We start from the raw sequence: 16,895 nt of genomic DNA on the forward strand, positions 1-16,895 counted from the left end.
AGTGACTTTAATCAATATTTTTAGACGAACCGGTTCCACCCAATTGTATTACGGAAGTTAAATACACAAAATGAATTTGTTTTTTTTTTTTGTTGTTTTTTTTTTGGGTTTTTTTTTTTTAAAGGATACAATGGTGCGGGATTTAAAGTCAACACAATGTGTATTTGTGATATATTGTCCGCCCGAGTCCATGGATATAGTGACCCTGTTATCAATGCAAGCTATTATCCAATGCGCTGCAATCAGTCCAACAGTGGCCCGGTGGCAGATTGATTTCCTTTTGTGCCTAGTTGCGGCGATTATATCAGCATTATTGACTTCAAGGAAAACTCTCTCACGCATAAAACACAACAAGTGCTTCGGTTGATGCAGGCGGCGCGCCACCACGTTAACCGAGGCAGGCAGTTAATGTGGGGTGAAAACATGGTAAAACTCTCAACTCAATTATCAGAAGAAATGCAGATACATTTACACAACCCCCCACCCCCAAACATACAACCGTCTATTCTCAGCTTTCTACCATACATTCAGAAAAGCAAACTCCTCAAAAAGACACTCCTACCTTTAGGCACCACAAAACAATCAACTAATTTAGGCTATGACGCACCTAAAGATCACACAATTAAAGTGGCACAATATGAAATCCATCGATACAGTAGAGGCCCCCCTCAATTTAGAGGCTGTGTCCCACACGTTTAACAATAATTCTAGAATAAAGAAGGAGAAAACATGGAAATATTGAATAAATATGACAGGCGAACTGACCAATGTGTTATTTCCCCCCGACTGACTAAGGCAATAAATGAGTGTTCTGTGCTTTGTTTCTTTAAAGTGAACAATCGCTGTCTACACAGTGATTGTCCCCTCACTTGATGTCCCCTCACTTAGAATCTTTTCAATACCATGCACTTGCATAGGCACCAGCAGATGACTGTTTAAAGTTGTTCACCGCACGCACGGATGTAATTTGTTGTTATTCGGATTTTTTGCAAAAGTAGTCAGACTGCAAAGATGTGGAGTTTGTAGTGTGACTGTTTCCTTTGAAAGTCAATGAGTTCTATTTTAAATCAACGGTGAGTATTTCATGCACACAAGATAGATCTTGGGTCACAGTATCAAGTCTAGTTAAAGTGCCTTCCTGCCATTTGTGATGATCTCCCTTTTTGCCCTAATTTAAATGTTAGATTTTATTTTGTGCTTTTGATTTGACTTGGCAAGAGAAAATACATTTTGTTTTAGCTATTTCACTTCTAAAAACAAGTGGTCGAGGGAAAAAAAAAACATTGTGCAAGACCTGTGCTTAAATGTGCATTTCCAACTCCATCGAATCTATGCAGCCTGCTTTGTAGCATATTTCTCTTAAAACGTGAGCACAAGTGAATACTGTATATAGCCCTCATGTCAAAGTAGAAAACATAGAAAAAGTTAACACTGCTTCATGTAATTCCCTCATTCTTCCCATAGTTCCCTGCTCATCCTGTAATGCTGCACTGGCACCTATTATTATGAATCTAGAATGATTTCCCCGTAAGATCAAGATCAAGTTAGAATTATATGGCACAACAATTGTTTTTGTTTTTTTTTTGTTTTGTTTTTTTTGCACTGAAAATAAAAGTGTTGTGAAAGAAACCTCAGAGTGTTCGGCAGTCTACATGTTATGGGCTAAAAAAAAAAAAAAAACACACACACACACACACACACACACACAAACACGCACACGCACACGCACACACATATACACAAAGACTGTTCAACCTTTGTTCGGTATTCAAATTTGTTCAGCTCTAGTCCTGAAGGCACTTAATAACAATGCGATTTAAAAAAAAAAACAACAACAACAAAATATGGTTTTGCCCCTTTTGCCCATCATCCTTCTTCTCTTCTGTGCTCAACACAAATTCAGTCTACTGCAACATTAAATTCCATTTAACAATGGATGTAGCGATTTTTCCTCTTTTACCTCAACCATTTTCCTCTTCTTCATGACTTGCCAAGAGGAAGGGACATATTGCCTGGACCAGCAACCAGCCCTTGGAGTGATAGCAGCTCAGGGCAGCAGAGGGATAAAACAAAAACCAAATGAAACAAAAAAAAAAAAAAATGGGATGGGGGATAAAGAGGATCAGAGGCGGGCGTAAAACTCCTCATTAAGTCTTGTTAGCTCATCTGCATCCTCGCCAATATCCTCGCCACGTGACTGCGCCTGAGCGGGTACTTGCACACCTTCTGAGGCTACGGGGTCAGAGATGGCATGAAGGAAGGGATGGTCTTTGGTGGATGATTCCCCAGCTTGGTTTGAAGGGTCCCTATAGCCTTCCTTCCCCGCTTCTGCGGACAAAGCCGAGATGGTCTTGGGCCTTACCGCACATGGTAAGGATGGTGGAAATGTGGACGGAGAGGAGGGAGGCTGGGGGACGGTTGCCTGGGCAACAGCTGATCGAGTGTTTGTCAATGATGCCGCTGGCGAGGGTCCTTCCCTGGCATTGAGCTCCTGTTGATCTTGGCACATGTAGTCCCCATTTTTAGGGAACAGAAAGGTCCTCATTTGGCCTTTTCCCTTCACATTCACAGTACCTCTGTAATCAAAGTCCAATCCCATGGCACTGAGCACAGCGTGGCTTTCTTCGCTCACCTGCACCCGACACTCCACACCAGTGGAGTCCATGCGGCTGGCAATGTTGACCGTGTCTCCCCAGATGTCATACAGCAGCTTAGTGGTGCCGATCACCCCCGCCGTCAGCGGCCCGTGGTTGAATCCGATGCGGAGCTTGAAACCGAAGCCCAGCAGGTTCTTGTTGAAGTCATCCAGTACGCCCATCATCTCCAGGGCAAAGTTGAAAAGCGCCATCAGGTGAGTGTGCGGAGCGTCCTCTTCATTCTCCCCCAGTTGCTGGACATTCAATCCAGATGCCGCCATGTAAGTGGAGCCGATTGTCTTGATTTTTTCCACGCTTTTGAATTCGTTTTTTCGAAGGAGCTCGTCAAAATCCCCAATTAGCTCATTGAGGACACGGTAGCACTCTTTCCCACCCTCGTAGCTCTCCTCATAGAAGTCACTGAAGTTCACGATACTGGCAAAGATCACACCCACACTGTCATGGTTTTTGGAGTAGCTCTGTGTTACCTGGGGACAATTAAACAAAGCATCAGAAGTTTGGACTTAGAAGTGTTACTCCATGAACATTTCTAGATGTCTAGAACAAATAACTATTGATGAAAAGTGATACGTTTAAAACGATTTGGAGTTTAAGGAAGAACTATAAAACAATCAGCCATTTTTGTGTGACATTATTGACAAAAACCTTGAGCTGGTCAGCAACATGGATGGGGATTATGTTGCCAAGTAACCACTCTGCCTGGTCCCGCATGGTCTGAATCTTGGAGCGGTGCTTGTCAGCCTCCACGTTGCCATGGTAATGCAAACGGTAGCTGACCTCAAACTCACGGTTTAGGAACCACACAAGGAGAAGAAGCAGAAAGAAGGCAAGAACCGCTTCTGGCACCAGAAGATCATGAGGTCTTAGAGAAGGGTCCTGGTCTGACCGTAAAGTTGACCCAACATTTGAGAATATGGAGATGTTTGATCTGAAGGACAAAATACATGGAAAGCAGAATCAAGACAGACGAATCCTTCAAACTCAACAGATACAACATGGATAATGCGACTTGAGAGGACGAAAGGAGGAATTTGACATCCCGTAGCAAAGTATAATTTTGAAAAATCTATACAAATACAATACAAGCCTCTCATATGATCAGCCTCTTAAAATAGTGGCCAAAGTCAAATTTGGAAAAAGTTGATTTTTTTGCCTTAAACATCTCAGATGCTGGCCACCTCAGCTAAAAGTGACTGCATCCATAGTTAAACAGATCATTTAGTTCGAGGTCTGAAATGAAATTATTAATTTCATTATCAGATTATCAGAATGTGGTTCAGTTTTTCGAAGTTCAGTTTTAAGAAGGTAATAATGTGATTAATGATTGTTTTCGTTCCCCAAAATTGTCAATTTTATCAACCATCATCATCACTGATATCATAATCTTGTGAAAAGATAAAGACAGAAACACAAAATTCTGTGAAAATATCCATGAAGATCAGCTATCTCAAGTGTACCACAATACCCCAATAGGGACGTGTTTGGTAGATCGACAGTGCAGGCTGTAGGTGTCATTACCAACACAAGTGACATTTAGCAGCCATTACTGCTGGTGCACAGGGAGAGAGATAAGGACAGAGGGCTTGCGCATAATAATAAGACAGAGTAAAAGCTAGCTGAAAGCTGCAGTTATGAAAACTGAAAAGCATGCCATTGCGCCTGTTGACCCTGGAAATGTCACTGGTCCATCATACACCTCTGTTCCCATGGAGACACTCACCCATGAACTGCTAAGTTGTTATTACTGGAGCTGAAAGAGAGAAAGTGTTGTCAATCAGAACGGCAGTCACGTAACACGGGTGCGCGCGCGCGCGCACACACACACACACACACACACACACACACACACACACACACACACACACACACACACACACGCACGCACGCACGCGCACACATTTGTTTGTCCAAACAAACTAGGACACTAATAACACAATATAGTATTATACTTTTTACAAATAAAGATTTTGACTTTGAGAAAAACTGACAAGACTTCAAGAAACAGTCTATCCTTTTGTATCAAAACTTGCACAATTTAGCTGAGAAGTAGCGGTAGCAGGGCTAAAACATTTAGCAGGAGAATTTTCATAACTGCAGCCTACATGCACAGGAGAAAAAAAGTATTTCTTGGCACGCATATCATCCTCCATGACCATGACAGCGCAATGCCCCCTTCAAACTTCTCAATATTTGGCTTTTACAGTAGGCGTGATACAATTGTCACATGCATACAGTATGTATGTACCTGTACCTGTGCAAAGGGCTGTACAGCAACAGCAACATGGTGATCCCAGAAACAGTGGCCAAAATCGAACGCATCCAAAAACTGAGTTGACAGAAGTTACAGTACTGGATGATGGCGATGATAGTGGCACAGCACAAGAACATTGTCAGCTAGAGGAAAGAGGGTAAAAACGGATTTCAACTTCAACAACTAGTAACCTCTTGACTAACTTGTAAAGATAATTCAGAGATGTGCTTCTAAATATATTCTACATGTTTGAAGATATTTGGCTAGTCCCACCTGGCTCTACCCCCCGCCCGCCGACTAGACTGTATAAGAACCTGAGCACCTTTGTCTGCATGGGTGGTTATCCAGCACATGTGTTTGTTACTGCGTCACTATTACTTTGCCTATTTCTGCAACTGCAGCATGCAGATAGCTAGCCAGCGATGTCTACACTCCCGAAAATGCCTCTTATCGTTATAGAATTCATGTAATTATTGAAATGTTTTTTGCTATACTGTATTTACAATTACACTCTCTAGTCCCACCCGTTCAAGGCTAGATCTGAGTGGTCATTTGTCACACCGATTAGATCAACCCCGGTTTACCTGAAGAGGTAGCTGAACACCGCAGGTCAGGTGGGACAAGACCGAAACAGCCGGTAGGGAAACCAACACTGCCCCAATCATGTGACGAGCGGCCCAGCCCGATACCACCAAAAGCAGGGAACGGGTACAGCTCATCACTTCCTCCAGATAGAAGGCCATGCTACAGGAGAGGAAAGTCACTCAGTCTCATTCACAGAAACGGTATCAAACTCATTTGTTACCAAAACATTGTTTGCTTTTGTCACTGCAAAATTTTGGAAAAGACTGTTTTAAGGAAAGATTTTTCAAAACAATTTGCACGGTTGTCATATAGAGGGGAAAACTGTTTGTTTTGGTTGATGTCACGATGACCACCATTTTTCGACATGAGCTAAATTTTATTTTGCTCCCTTTACATACTGTGATCAGTCTCACTTCAGAGCACACACCCCCCCTTTTCCACAATCCACTAATTTTGTCATTGCACCCACTTATCCTGTGATTACTTTCTACATACTTCTGACTAACCTAAACTGTGTTTTCATTGCTTTCATTATTATTGCTTTGGGTCAAGACTTATAACTAAGTCTAGACTATGATTACAACTAAAAGAACATTTTAGTAATTTTTGCCATCTACTGAAACTGGCACAGTCAACTGGGATGGGTTCAAACATGACAACCGAGTGAGAATAAGTGGTATAGAAGATGGATAGATGGATGGACGAATTAAACATCACACCCACAAAACAAACCAAAGCAGATGGTATTCTCGAACGGGATGAACTTCTCTCACAGACATTCCCTTTTATTAACTGTATTTGTGTTGCTGACATTGACATTCTGCATTATACAACATTCTTAAAAAAAACACCACGTCCCATCACTGGTGAGTTATTTTAACAACAGGCCTGCAGGCTACTCATGTTGTCCTTGGAGGCAACCTGGTGCCCACGGGCACCACATTGGTGACCCCTGATCTATTGTATTTAAGTAGGCTCACCGTATTGAGAGCACCAAGGAGGCCAGCTCCAACAGGCCGGCCAGAGGGGCTACAGCAAGTGACGCAGAAGATGGGGGGCCGACAGTGGCTGAGCTCACCAGTGGGGGGAGGAAACATGCCAGCGTGAGGGCCAAGAAGACAAAACAGCTCAAAAGAACGTCAAGGAAAGAGCTGAACGTGCAGCTTGCAAAGGTCTGTTCTTGGACCTGGTTTTTCACCTAAAGGAGAAGAATGAGAGAAGTGAATGGTTTGACTCAGCCTGAAAGTCCATCTCACTGCAACAAGCATCACACGTGCTTCCTTGCTGTATATGAACGACCTATATGAATGCTGAAATATATAAAACATATCTAACAGTTTTTAAGTATGTTGACTGAAAACCACATCCAGGTATATTTTACACATTACTCGTCATTCAAAACACTCCAATCTTAAATCATCTTTTCCCATTGAAATGAATGCAAATGCCATTAATTTGTACCAGCCTCTCTCCCAAAACAAAAAAATGTGTTTTTATTCTTAGAAAGCAAAAATTGTAGTATACTTTATTTTTTTTTAAAACAGCACAATCAAATAAACATTAAATTTAAAATTTAAACAGTTTGGCCATAATGATTTCATGCCTGCGATTGGCTGCCAACCAGTCCAAGGTGTACCCCGCATACGGCCCAACGATGGCTGGGATAGGCTTCGGCACGCTCCGCAACCCTTGTGAGGATCAGCGGATCAGAAAATGGATGGATGGATGGATGGATGGATGATTTAATGCTGCAATCCAATTCAATGTGCTGTGCCTGCCTTGGCCACCGGGAGGCAGGACAGTATACTGCAGTGCAGCTATGTGGCCATCAGGGAACCTTCTACTGCTAATGTGAGCGATCCAGTAATGTTGTATGTAATATTAGCTACTGCTACTTTTTGTGTACAATTGGGCTGACTGCCACCAGACAGTGCACGTATCTCAAGTTTGAGCTCACAAGTCAGAGCAAAAAAACTGTCCAAATAATGATGGCTCCTATCTCGAAAAACCCGTAATTCAGGTCACTCGAACATTTTAAAAAGCAAAATTAGGAACATAAAAATAGGCCATTCAACCACTGGGTTCAAGGTTGCTTTCAAGTCTGCTTGGAAACAGGACACCTAAAGAGGTCAAACCTCAAAATGTTCCAAGCAAAAACATTTAAAAAAAGAAAGAAAAAGAAGAAACAAGCAGAATCTGTGATACGCTTGTATTTGCTTTGTTTGTAAAGAGACAAATGTGACTGTCAAGCAACACTAAACAGGGTAAGCGTTAAAGACAGATATGTAAAATGACCGAAAAATAATGGGGTGGCATGGCTCAGGGGTCGAGTGGTCGCCTCCCAACCCAGAGGTTGTGGTTTCGATCGATGTCAAAGTGTCATTGAGCATGATAGTTAACCCCCCACACATGTCCCGATGCTGCGTTATTAGTGTGACAGTGAATGTGAAGTCAGTGTGACGCGCTTTGAATGCCTTAATTGGTGAAAAAGCGCTTTATAAGTGAAAGACCATTTACAACATATGCCAGTTTCATCTTTCAGTTCACACCACCAGTTTTGTCTTATGTCAGACTGACGAGGTCCATAAGGACAGCTTAATTAACTAATTAATCTTTTAGAAAGAGCGTGAACTACTTGGGTGCTACAAGCAGTAGCAGTCTTTATGCATTCTCACTTGATGTGGTTTGAAGATGAACAACATGAAGTCAGCTATGGAAAGCTAAGCTTCATTAATGCAAACTATAGCAGGTGCTTCTGGCAGCCTAATACGAGGCTGTCATGAAACAGCAGTTGGTAACATCTGAATAATTATAATGTGGTGAAACCAACAATTGATTTTTTATATATATATATATATGTGTGTGTGTGTGTGTGTGTGTGTGTGTGTGTGTGTGTGTGTGTAAAATACTGACACATTTTCAGATCATTTCTCCACATCGTGGAAAATTCTTGGTGTTTACGCAAGTGATGTGACGTGTTTGCACCTCATCTTTGTAGCTGCTGCGATATGCTGTCTCCAGGGGTTGGTCTAGAAAGTTCAGGCTGATCTTGTTGATGGGTGGTTTGAAAAAATAATCCTTCATCAGACTGGAAACAAGAGAGAAATACCAAATATATTGAAGACACCGCTAGTGCTCACTAACGCTGGAGCCGCCGCTAAATGCTGGCAACAGGTGCCGTACGATATGTTAAAAAACTAGAATTTCAGCCGTATTAAATGCGGAGGTAATATGTTTAAGATAAGAGAACCTTATTCGTCTCACAATTTAGAATCTGCAATTGGACATTTCTTTCACAGAAAGTCTGTCTACTATTGGATAGCACGACTTATAGTGGTTAGCAGCTCTGCCTCACACTGTGATCCTAATGGCGACTTATATTTTATATGGTTGAATAACTATAATAACAGAAAATTCTTGGTTAGCAGCTCTGCCTCACACTGTGATCCTAATGGTGTGTAAAATACTGACACATTTTCAGATCATTTCTCCACATCGTGGAAAATTCTTGGTGTTTACGCAAGTGATGTGACGTGTTTGCACCTCATCTTTGTAGCTGCTGCGATATGCTGTCTCCAGGGGTTGGTCTAGAAAGTTCAGGCTGATCTTGTTGATGGGTGGTTTGAAAAAATAATCCTTCATCAGACTGGAAACAAGAGAGAAATACCAAATATGTAGTATACTGTATATACAGTATATAAACTATATATATATATATATATATATATATATATATATATATATATATATATAAAAGAGAAAATGAGAAAATGTTATGATATTTTTTTAAACATACATAACCCATCATTAATGTTTGGGCAGACGCCGTACTCAGTGACACTTGTGAGTCTGTCCAAACATTAATGACGAGTTATGTATGTTTAATACATAACCCGTATGTCTGTCTCGATATGTGCCCTGTAATTGCGACCAGTCCAGGGTGTAGTCTAGCGATTGCTCAAAGTCAGCTGGGATAGTCTCTAGCTCCCTGCAATCGTAGACAAGACGGGCACTATAAAAAAATGGGTGAATGGACAAGTATGGATATTATGATTCCATCCATCCATCCATTTTCTGAAGCGCTTATCCTCAAAGGAAACCGCAGTACCCGGAGAAAATCCATGAAGGCACAGGGAGAACATGCAAACTCCACACAGGAGGGCCGGAGCCCAATTCGAACCCCGCACCTCTGTACTGTGAGACCGACGCGCTAACTAAGCAGTCGACCACCGGGTCGCCCGGATAGTATTATTATTAATTCTATTGAATATTATCATATTAATTAATTAATGTAAGGATGGCGGCCCAGTAGTCCAGTGGTTAGCATGTCGACTACCTCCAATCCTTGAGAAATAAAATGACTCCCATGAAGCCTGACCTTATTTTCTTCAGCTACAATATCAAAAGCGGAGAATAATGCCATTGTTTTAGAACAGGGGGTCACCAACATGGTGCCAAAGGCCAGCGGGCTGTTCTAAAAATAGCTCACCAGTGCGAGGACATTGTGATTTTCTAGGAATGTTGTAGAAATAATCATTTAGAAACGCACACACTGGCAGTATTATGAGACATCTTCAACATGATTAGAGTCTGATAATGAATATCATTAAGTATGATTAACAACACATCCGAATATTTTTAAAGGTACTGTAAGTTGAGCAAATATGTTGTTTCAGACGTGCAGCAATTTGGGAGACCTTTGCGCAATCAGTACACAAGAAGTATCGCACTCTCAAAATGGTTGGTAACCCCTGATTCAGAACATTTCACCATTGCTATGCAAATTAAGTCACGTTTCACTGGCATTGGCAGCTGACAAATTCCACTTGCTCACCTGTCCTCTCTGATAACATCGACAAAGTGGACGTCGCTCTTTTCTCGAAAGTTCTTGGCACGCAGCTGAATAAGGGCAGAGTGCTCCATGCCTGTACCCGGTGGTCCAGCGCCAACTGCCATGGCAACACTGGCGCCGGTCATCGTGCTCGTGCTCGTCTTCTTCTCTTTCTCCTGGAGTATGTCGCACAAAGAGCTCTGACTTGCCCTCACTGGATCATCCAGTGTGGGGCTCAGGAGGCCATTGGCCGTCCTGAGGCTGTTACCGGGAACGAACTGGAGACAGACGACAAAGAGAATAAAGACACAAAGACATGGGCATGATGGACGTCGTCTTGAAGGAGTGACAGACACATTCACTGTTGCAGGTATAGCGGCACCTTAGCACTGCTAATCTTGCGCTCATCCTGGCAGCCGTTTAGCGCAGCCACTTCATCACTCTGTTCTGCTGCTGAAGAACTGACCTCAAGGCGGGAAGCAGATGGTTGCTGGAGAACAGAAAACTTCACACGTCAATGGTTTGGCTTCTGGACTTTATTGACTTTTGGTCAGTGTGGGTCATAAGACTTGTCTTGTTGTATTGAGATGTAGCTTCAGGTTATGATTTTCACCAATAGCTGTCTGTGATCCAGACTAATACGGATATTTTACACACAGTAAAATTAAGTCAGCAGAATACACAAACGTAAATTTATTTCATTTTGGGATTAGGCTGTCGTGTAACAAAATGTGTATCAAGTGAAACGCTGTGAATACTTTTCAGATGCACTGTAATTCCGGTGTGTTCACAATTACATGCCAATTTTGGTTAGCTTAGCAATTAGCATGGCTTCTCAATCTTTCCTCATCATCCCTTCGTGAGAACGATACTTGTCAGATGTGTAGCTTGTTCACAGCCATGGAGGCAATGGTTACTGACTTCGGAGCAACTCCATGGCGTATTTAGCCACATCAGCTACCCAGCAGTAATAACTGTTCATATATTTATCTCAAAGAAAAAAATACTTGGTGGCCTTTTCTACATGAGCAGTAGTTAATGGATGATCGTCACTTTATAAAGCGCCATTAAAGATTTAGCATTCCATTGTGGCCCTCAGCCACCCATAAACCAGCCAGGCCCACCGGGAATTGACCCAATGTACTCCTGGCCTGGTTATGATCAGATAAAGATATTAATGGTTATAATGTTAGAAGTCCAATGGGAACAAATGGCCAAAACTGTCCTCAGTTTTTATTATAACGTACCCCTGTCTTGTCTGGTGGTTGGTTGGGCAGCAAGGGTTCAGCAGCTTGGCCACCTCCGTGGATGATTTCAGGAGCATGGTACTGTGTACAAGCGGGCAGGCTCATCCCAACAAAGTCAGTTTCCATCTGAGAACAGCCGTACTGCACATCGTATCCTAACTTCTTTCCTGAGATCAGGTAGGTTTTCAACCCTGTGGAGATGCAGCAAGAAAAAAAAAAATCTTTGATCGCAACTTTGTATTACAAGCAGGTGGTAATGCAACTCTGCTTGTTTCCCCAACTCTGTTGACACATCATCCCAGAGATCACGTTCACACCACTGTAGGACCAACAAGGAAATACGCAAACAGTGGATTATAGCGGTATCAGCCTGTCCAAATACACACTACTAACCCAACTAGATGGCCTTTGGGCTCTTACATCTGAATGTGCTACAAGTTGGGTGGCATGTGCGGAGTCAGCTGATCAGTCTGAGCTGAAAAAGATTGGATTTGCTTATTTCCTGAATTTTTCAAAGTAACAAAGTGAGAACATAATCCTGAAGTGCAAAGATCTTGCCAAATTGAGGAGCAAGAGCTTATTTTATCCTACACAATGTAACCTTTCAAGGTTTTTTTTTTAGTGTGAGTATTGTAAGAGTGACAGTGTAACAGAGCCGTACACGCAATGCAGTCTGAGTGTCTGCACTCTGCAGCACAGCACTAAAGCGGACAGCACTTTTGTCTCCAAAACTTGAATTTGAAGGAAGGAATAAATTAGCTTTTTCTCTCATTAAGAAAAATATGCTATGGAACAAGATGTGAGAACATTTTGCTTAAATTGACAAAAGACAGCAGAGTTCAGAGACTCGGACTTGAGTCAACTTGTGTTGCGAATTTTGACCAGTGGGAGGATGATTCACTTCGCTCCCTGCGATTCAAATCACAATATTTGTGTGACGAATAGATTCATACCACGATTAGTGATTATACTGTAATTTGCGATGCAATATCACAGTTATTGGTATTTTTCTCAAAAAAATAATTTTCTTATAACAAAATATCCATCCATAGATGGATCTATGGATGGCTTTTTAAAACTATTCTAAGCAATACGAACCATAAAACAATACATAAATTGAATCATGTACTTCAGTCAATGCAGCCAGATGAAAGTCAATCACTGTTTCTGACAATGATTTCAGAAAGAGCCACAACAAATCGGCTCCGTGCTGCCATCTGCGGAAGGTGGAGGAAAGTGGGAGCTTCACCTTTGCTTTTTGATAAATCATGAAAATCGATTCTGAACTTTAACATTGATGTCTTGAATGCCGATAGTTGAGTGAATCGATTTTTTTTGCACACCCATAATTTTGACTTGCAACTTGCTTGACAAAAACTCCTCAAAGACTCGACTTTGACTTGGCATTCATCTGACTTGACATCTTGTATACATTTGAAAATCAATTTTTCGAATACTTTTGACACTTGATTATTTTCAGGAGAATATGTATAGTGCCTTTGGTCAATTAATTTTTACTTTACTTTACCCAAACAAAAAGAGATGAACCCATTTCCCCATTATAAATCGAATGAATGTAGTCCAAGGAAACATATTTGATTAAGGGTTCGGCCTGTTTTAGATGTGACAAACATTCTGTGGATCCGCACGTGGTAGCATGTGCGTCAGTCTGATGCTGAGTGGGTGTGCTCATGAAACAGTTTGTGTACTAGAGTATATTTGCTAAATTTTTACTAAAACAAACAAAGTGAAACAAAATGTGTTTGCAAATATGTTTTATGTGTGTGGTTAGCCACGACCAATTACATTTTCCAGACAGCATCATTACCATTTAGAAAATCATTTAAGCCATTTGTCCTGCTGGTTTCCAAATTAAGTTTACACACTCAGCTGCCCAATTCAACCACACAAATCATAAAGTCAGTCAATGCATGACATTGAAATTCTGTTAATTGTTTTTATTTTGCAAACACACACACAGAACAGCAAATTGTTGATAGCGGAACCAATATCCATGACTGACTTTTACCACCGTTCTTTGTCCGACTTGTTTATCTTCCTAAAATGAAAATGCGCCTTGACGTGTGAAAAAAGACATTTTTATCTGAGTCAGCAAGTAGAGTCAACTGGGCAGATATTCTCATCTTTTATACCAGCAGCAGGCCTTACTGTGGGATTGACCGACATGCAGCAAGATGACAGGACTCTTGGCAAAAGACACCCATAAGGAAATACCGTATGCATCATCTGCTTGTCTGACTGAAGGAATATGGCATGTTTTAACCCACACGTGCATGCACAAACACAGACAAAATTGACATTTCCTTTTAGGACTCATGTAAAGTAGTGCAATGTTGTAGCATTATATTTGCCCCACGTATCTTATTAGAAAACAAGCCAACAATGATCTTTCATATTCACACGTAAAGTCACACTGGTGTTCAAAAAATGCTCTCACTTGAATGAATGAAGAAATGAATGAATGAAGAAAAGAATGAATGGAGAGCAAGCATAACCGTGCCGTGAAATTCCACATGCGCACCAGAAGATCATAAACACCATAGACACGCACCTCAGAAAAACACTATTCTATCGCACACTCTCTAACTTCTGACTACCACGCATGGACATATCGCACTTGCGCTGAAACAAATTCTAAACGAGAAATGCTGAGCTGTATAAATTAATTTTTAGAAATAATTTTACAAAGGACGACCGTATTTTCTGCAGCCAAGGCATATTTTAAACTGAGGTCGAGAGGCAAGAATAATGATGTTTTCTACTTTGAGACTTTCAATAAAATTATAGAAATAAGTCTCTCTTGTTCCGATAGATATATTGTAAATATTTTGGTTTTCTTGTCATTCTGGGCTGGTTTAAGTTTCGCGTGTTTGGCTCTTTGATATCTCATTTTATGTACAGTGGTTCCTCTACTAACGAACATGTCTTCATACGAAATTTTCTACTTACAAAACGCCTCAACGGGGAAATATTGCCTCTTGTTACGAAAGAAATTTCAAGACACGAAAGGTAAAAATACAGTATGGACTGCTAGTCGCAGCTCAGAGTTTCCTGAACGCAACCGAGCATCATCTTGGCATACCATTGCTTAAGAGGGACCTCGTATCTGTCTATGAGTGTCGATGCATAGCTCGACAGAGAGATCTGTGTCTATGCAGCGTCCTCGTCATTCGCCCCTCGGGCCATGTGGTGTGCCGATAGTTTTACATAAATGTAAATCACCCAGAAAAAGTGTTCACCAGTCGGGCGATCGCTCACTCTGCTGATGTTTGCCTTGGACATTTTCGAAGGATTGTTAAAAGCCAACAAAAGTGACCGTCCTTGGATCAGTTCTTTACAAAACGCCAGGCAAAAACCACTTCTGAGAGAGAACATGGACTAAAGAGGGCAAAAAACGATGAGGACGCAGTTAAAAGTTAAATGACCATCATTTTTATTCTTTGCTCTCTTCTTTGTTTTTTACATTATGCACAACTCTAATTTATTGTGCAAAAATGTAATTGTAACATGTATTTGTTACATATTTTGATGCATTTTTATGCTTTAGAAAACATTTGTCAGATTTATTTTTTTGGTGGGGGGTGGAACGGATTAGGGCATTTACATGGAAACCGCATCTCTACTTACAAAATTTTCTACATAAGAAATTTCTTCCAGAACCAATTAATTTCGTAAGTAGAGGTACCACTGTATTTCAGATTTCGCTCCTACCTTGCCTTTTGCAAGCGCTTTCAGTTCGTGTTTTGATTCCCTGGCTCTTTGTTGCCAGCAACTTCTATTTGTACTTGGTCAGTCCTTCATTTTTTCGTTAAATAAATATTTTTGTTACGGATTTTACCCGTGACTTGGGAATTTCTCCATTGTGAGACAAATAAAGGTTTTCTTCTCTTAGATGGTGGCCTTTTTTTTTAAACGCCTTACTATATACATAGTCGTGACGACTAAAACTGACCAAGGATGAAAAAAAAAAAACGACGTAATTCAGTTCATCCTTCCTTGACTAAGATAAAAGCTTAGCACCTGATTTAAAAAGGTTCTTGACAAGCTTCCAGCAACACTGAGAACAAAAACCCAACTGTTGTTGCAAGTTCATTTAAACAGCACACAATTTATGGCTAAACTCTCTTACTGTATTAACCAAAACTTTTTTGTCACTCTTGACTTTCCTCTCGCTGCCTGGAACCGAGAGTAAACAGGACCGAGACTAAAAATAGATTTTGACTTGCTTTCTTTGTTCACAGACTCGGCCTTAAAATCATCCAACTTTTACTTATCTACCATGTACCGTTCTAAACTTCATCCACTGAAACTTCTGTTACCTTGCCGCGCATACATCCATCGTCACCTCACACTGCCTATCTTTATATTTGTGCCTGAGTTACACTCTCAATTTTTCATGTCTTCCTATAAATTTAACCCTTCTCCCTGAGGTCTTGTTTTTTCTACTCCCCTCCCTTCCCTACCCTCCAGTTTTCTGCCCAGTCGGTGGCAGGTCTTGAGAACAGGCGCTTGTGCAAGACCAGATCCATATTTGGACACGCCGATGGAACCGTGGGATGAGACTCTCACATGATACAGTACTCCTTCAAATACCCTTCCGTTCCGCTTCCCTTTCCTCTTTTTGATTTTCTTTTAGTGCAGACGGTTCCTTCGGACCTCCCATTCACCATGTGTATAAATGTGTAAATTTACCAAGAGTCAGTTGGGAGCAAATAAAAATATATCAACTAGGGGTGTGCATCTCTCCACAAAGACGATTTGATGCAATTCTCAATTCACGTGGGTATAAAATGAGTTTTAAAATGGAGTGAATCGATTCGATTTGATTCAGTATGATTATGATTTGGTTCAATATGGACCTGCTGTAGCTTTTGTCATGCCTATTAATGTGCAACATGTAAAACCTCTCCAGATCCCAAACCATCCAAGTTAATTAAATTCAAACAACAACAATATTTTTACAGTAATTGTGTGTGTGTGTGTGTGTGTGTGTGTGTGTGTGTGTGTGTGTGTGTGCGTGTGTGTGTGTGTGTTGCAGCGCACTGAATGCGAATTTGAGGGTGTCATTGTTTGTATTTTTTTTCCCTAATGCATTTCAATGGGTGTCAATTATTAGTGAATTTTGGCTATTCGTGGCCCGGGCCAGTCCCATTCCCCCGCAAATAGCGGCAGTCGACTGTACAGAAAATAGGCTGTTTAAATAGATTCGATAGTTGGTCAATCGGGGCGGCCCGGTGTTCCAGTGGTTAGCGCGTCGATCTCACAGAGCAGAGGTCGTGGGTTAGTTCCCACCTCCAGCCTTC

At 41.3% G+C, this 16,895-nt stretch overlaps 1 protein-coding gene across 3 annotated transcripts in view; it reads right to left on the minus strand.

Annotated features, from left to right (window-relative positions):
* Nucleotides 1-1,591: 1,591 nt before the first annotated feature.
* LOC109527326 (adenylate cyclase 9) overlaps nucleotides 1,592-16,895 on the minus strand; it is a 25,145-nt gene continuing 9,841 nt past the window's right edge. The window contains exons 2-11 of one of the 3 annotated variants that reach the window (XM_019889178.1): nucleotides 11,572-11,762; nucleotides 10,707-10,814; nucleotides 10,328-10,602; nucleotides 9,037-9,139; nucleotides 6,474-6,691; nucleotides 5,493-5,652; nucleotides 4,909-5,051; nucleotides 4,378-4,401; nucleotides 3,303-3,585; nucleotides 1,592-3,124 (exon numbers count right to left, since the gene is read on the minus strand). In XM_019889178.1, coding sequence (XP_019744737.1) covers nucleotides 2,123-3,124; nucleotides 3,303-3,585; nucleotides 4,378-4,401; nucleotides 4,909-5,051; nucleotides 5,493-5,652; nucleotides 6,474-6,691; nucleotides 9,037-9,139; nucleotides 10,328-10,602; nucleotides 10,707-10,814; nucleotides 11,572-11,762 — 2,507 coding nt within the window. In that variant the 3' untranslated portion in view covers nucleotides 1,592-2,122. Of the gene's footprint in view, nucleotides 3,125-3,302; nucleotides 3,586-4,377; nucleotides 4,408-4,908; nucleotides 5,052-5,492; nucleotides 5,653-6,473; nucleotides 6,692-9,036; nucleotides 9,140-10,327; nucleotides 10,603-10,706; nucleotides 10,815-11,571; nucleotides 11,763-16,895 lie in introns of all 3 variants that reach the window. The other 2 variants (XM_019889177.1, XM_019889179.1) reach the window with 2 other exon arrangements.

The sequence above is a fragment of the Hippocampus comes genome, unplaced genomic scaffold (genome assembly GCF_001891065.2).
Source record: "Hippocampus comes isolate QL1 unplaced genomic scaffold, H_comes_QL1_v1.1 scaffold86, whole genome shotgun sequence".
In the NCBI taxonomy this organism is placed as follows: Eukaryota; Metazoa; Chordata; class Actinopteri; order Syngnathiformes; family Syngnathidae; genus Hippocampus; species Hippocampus comes.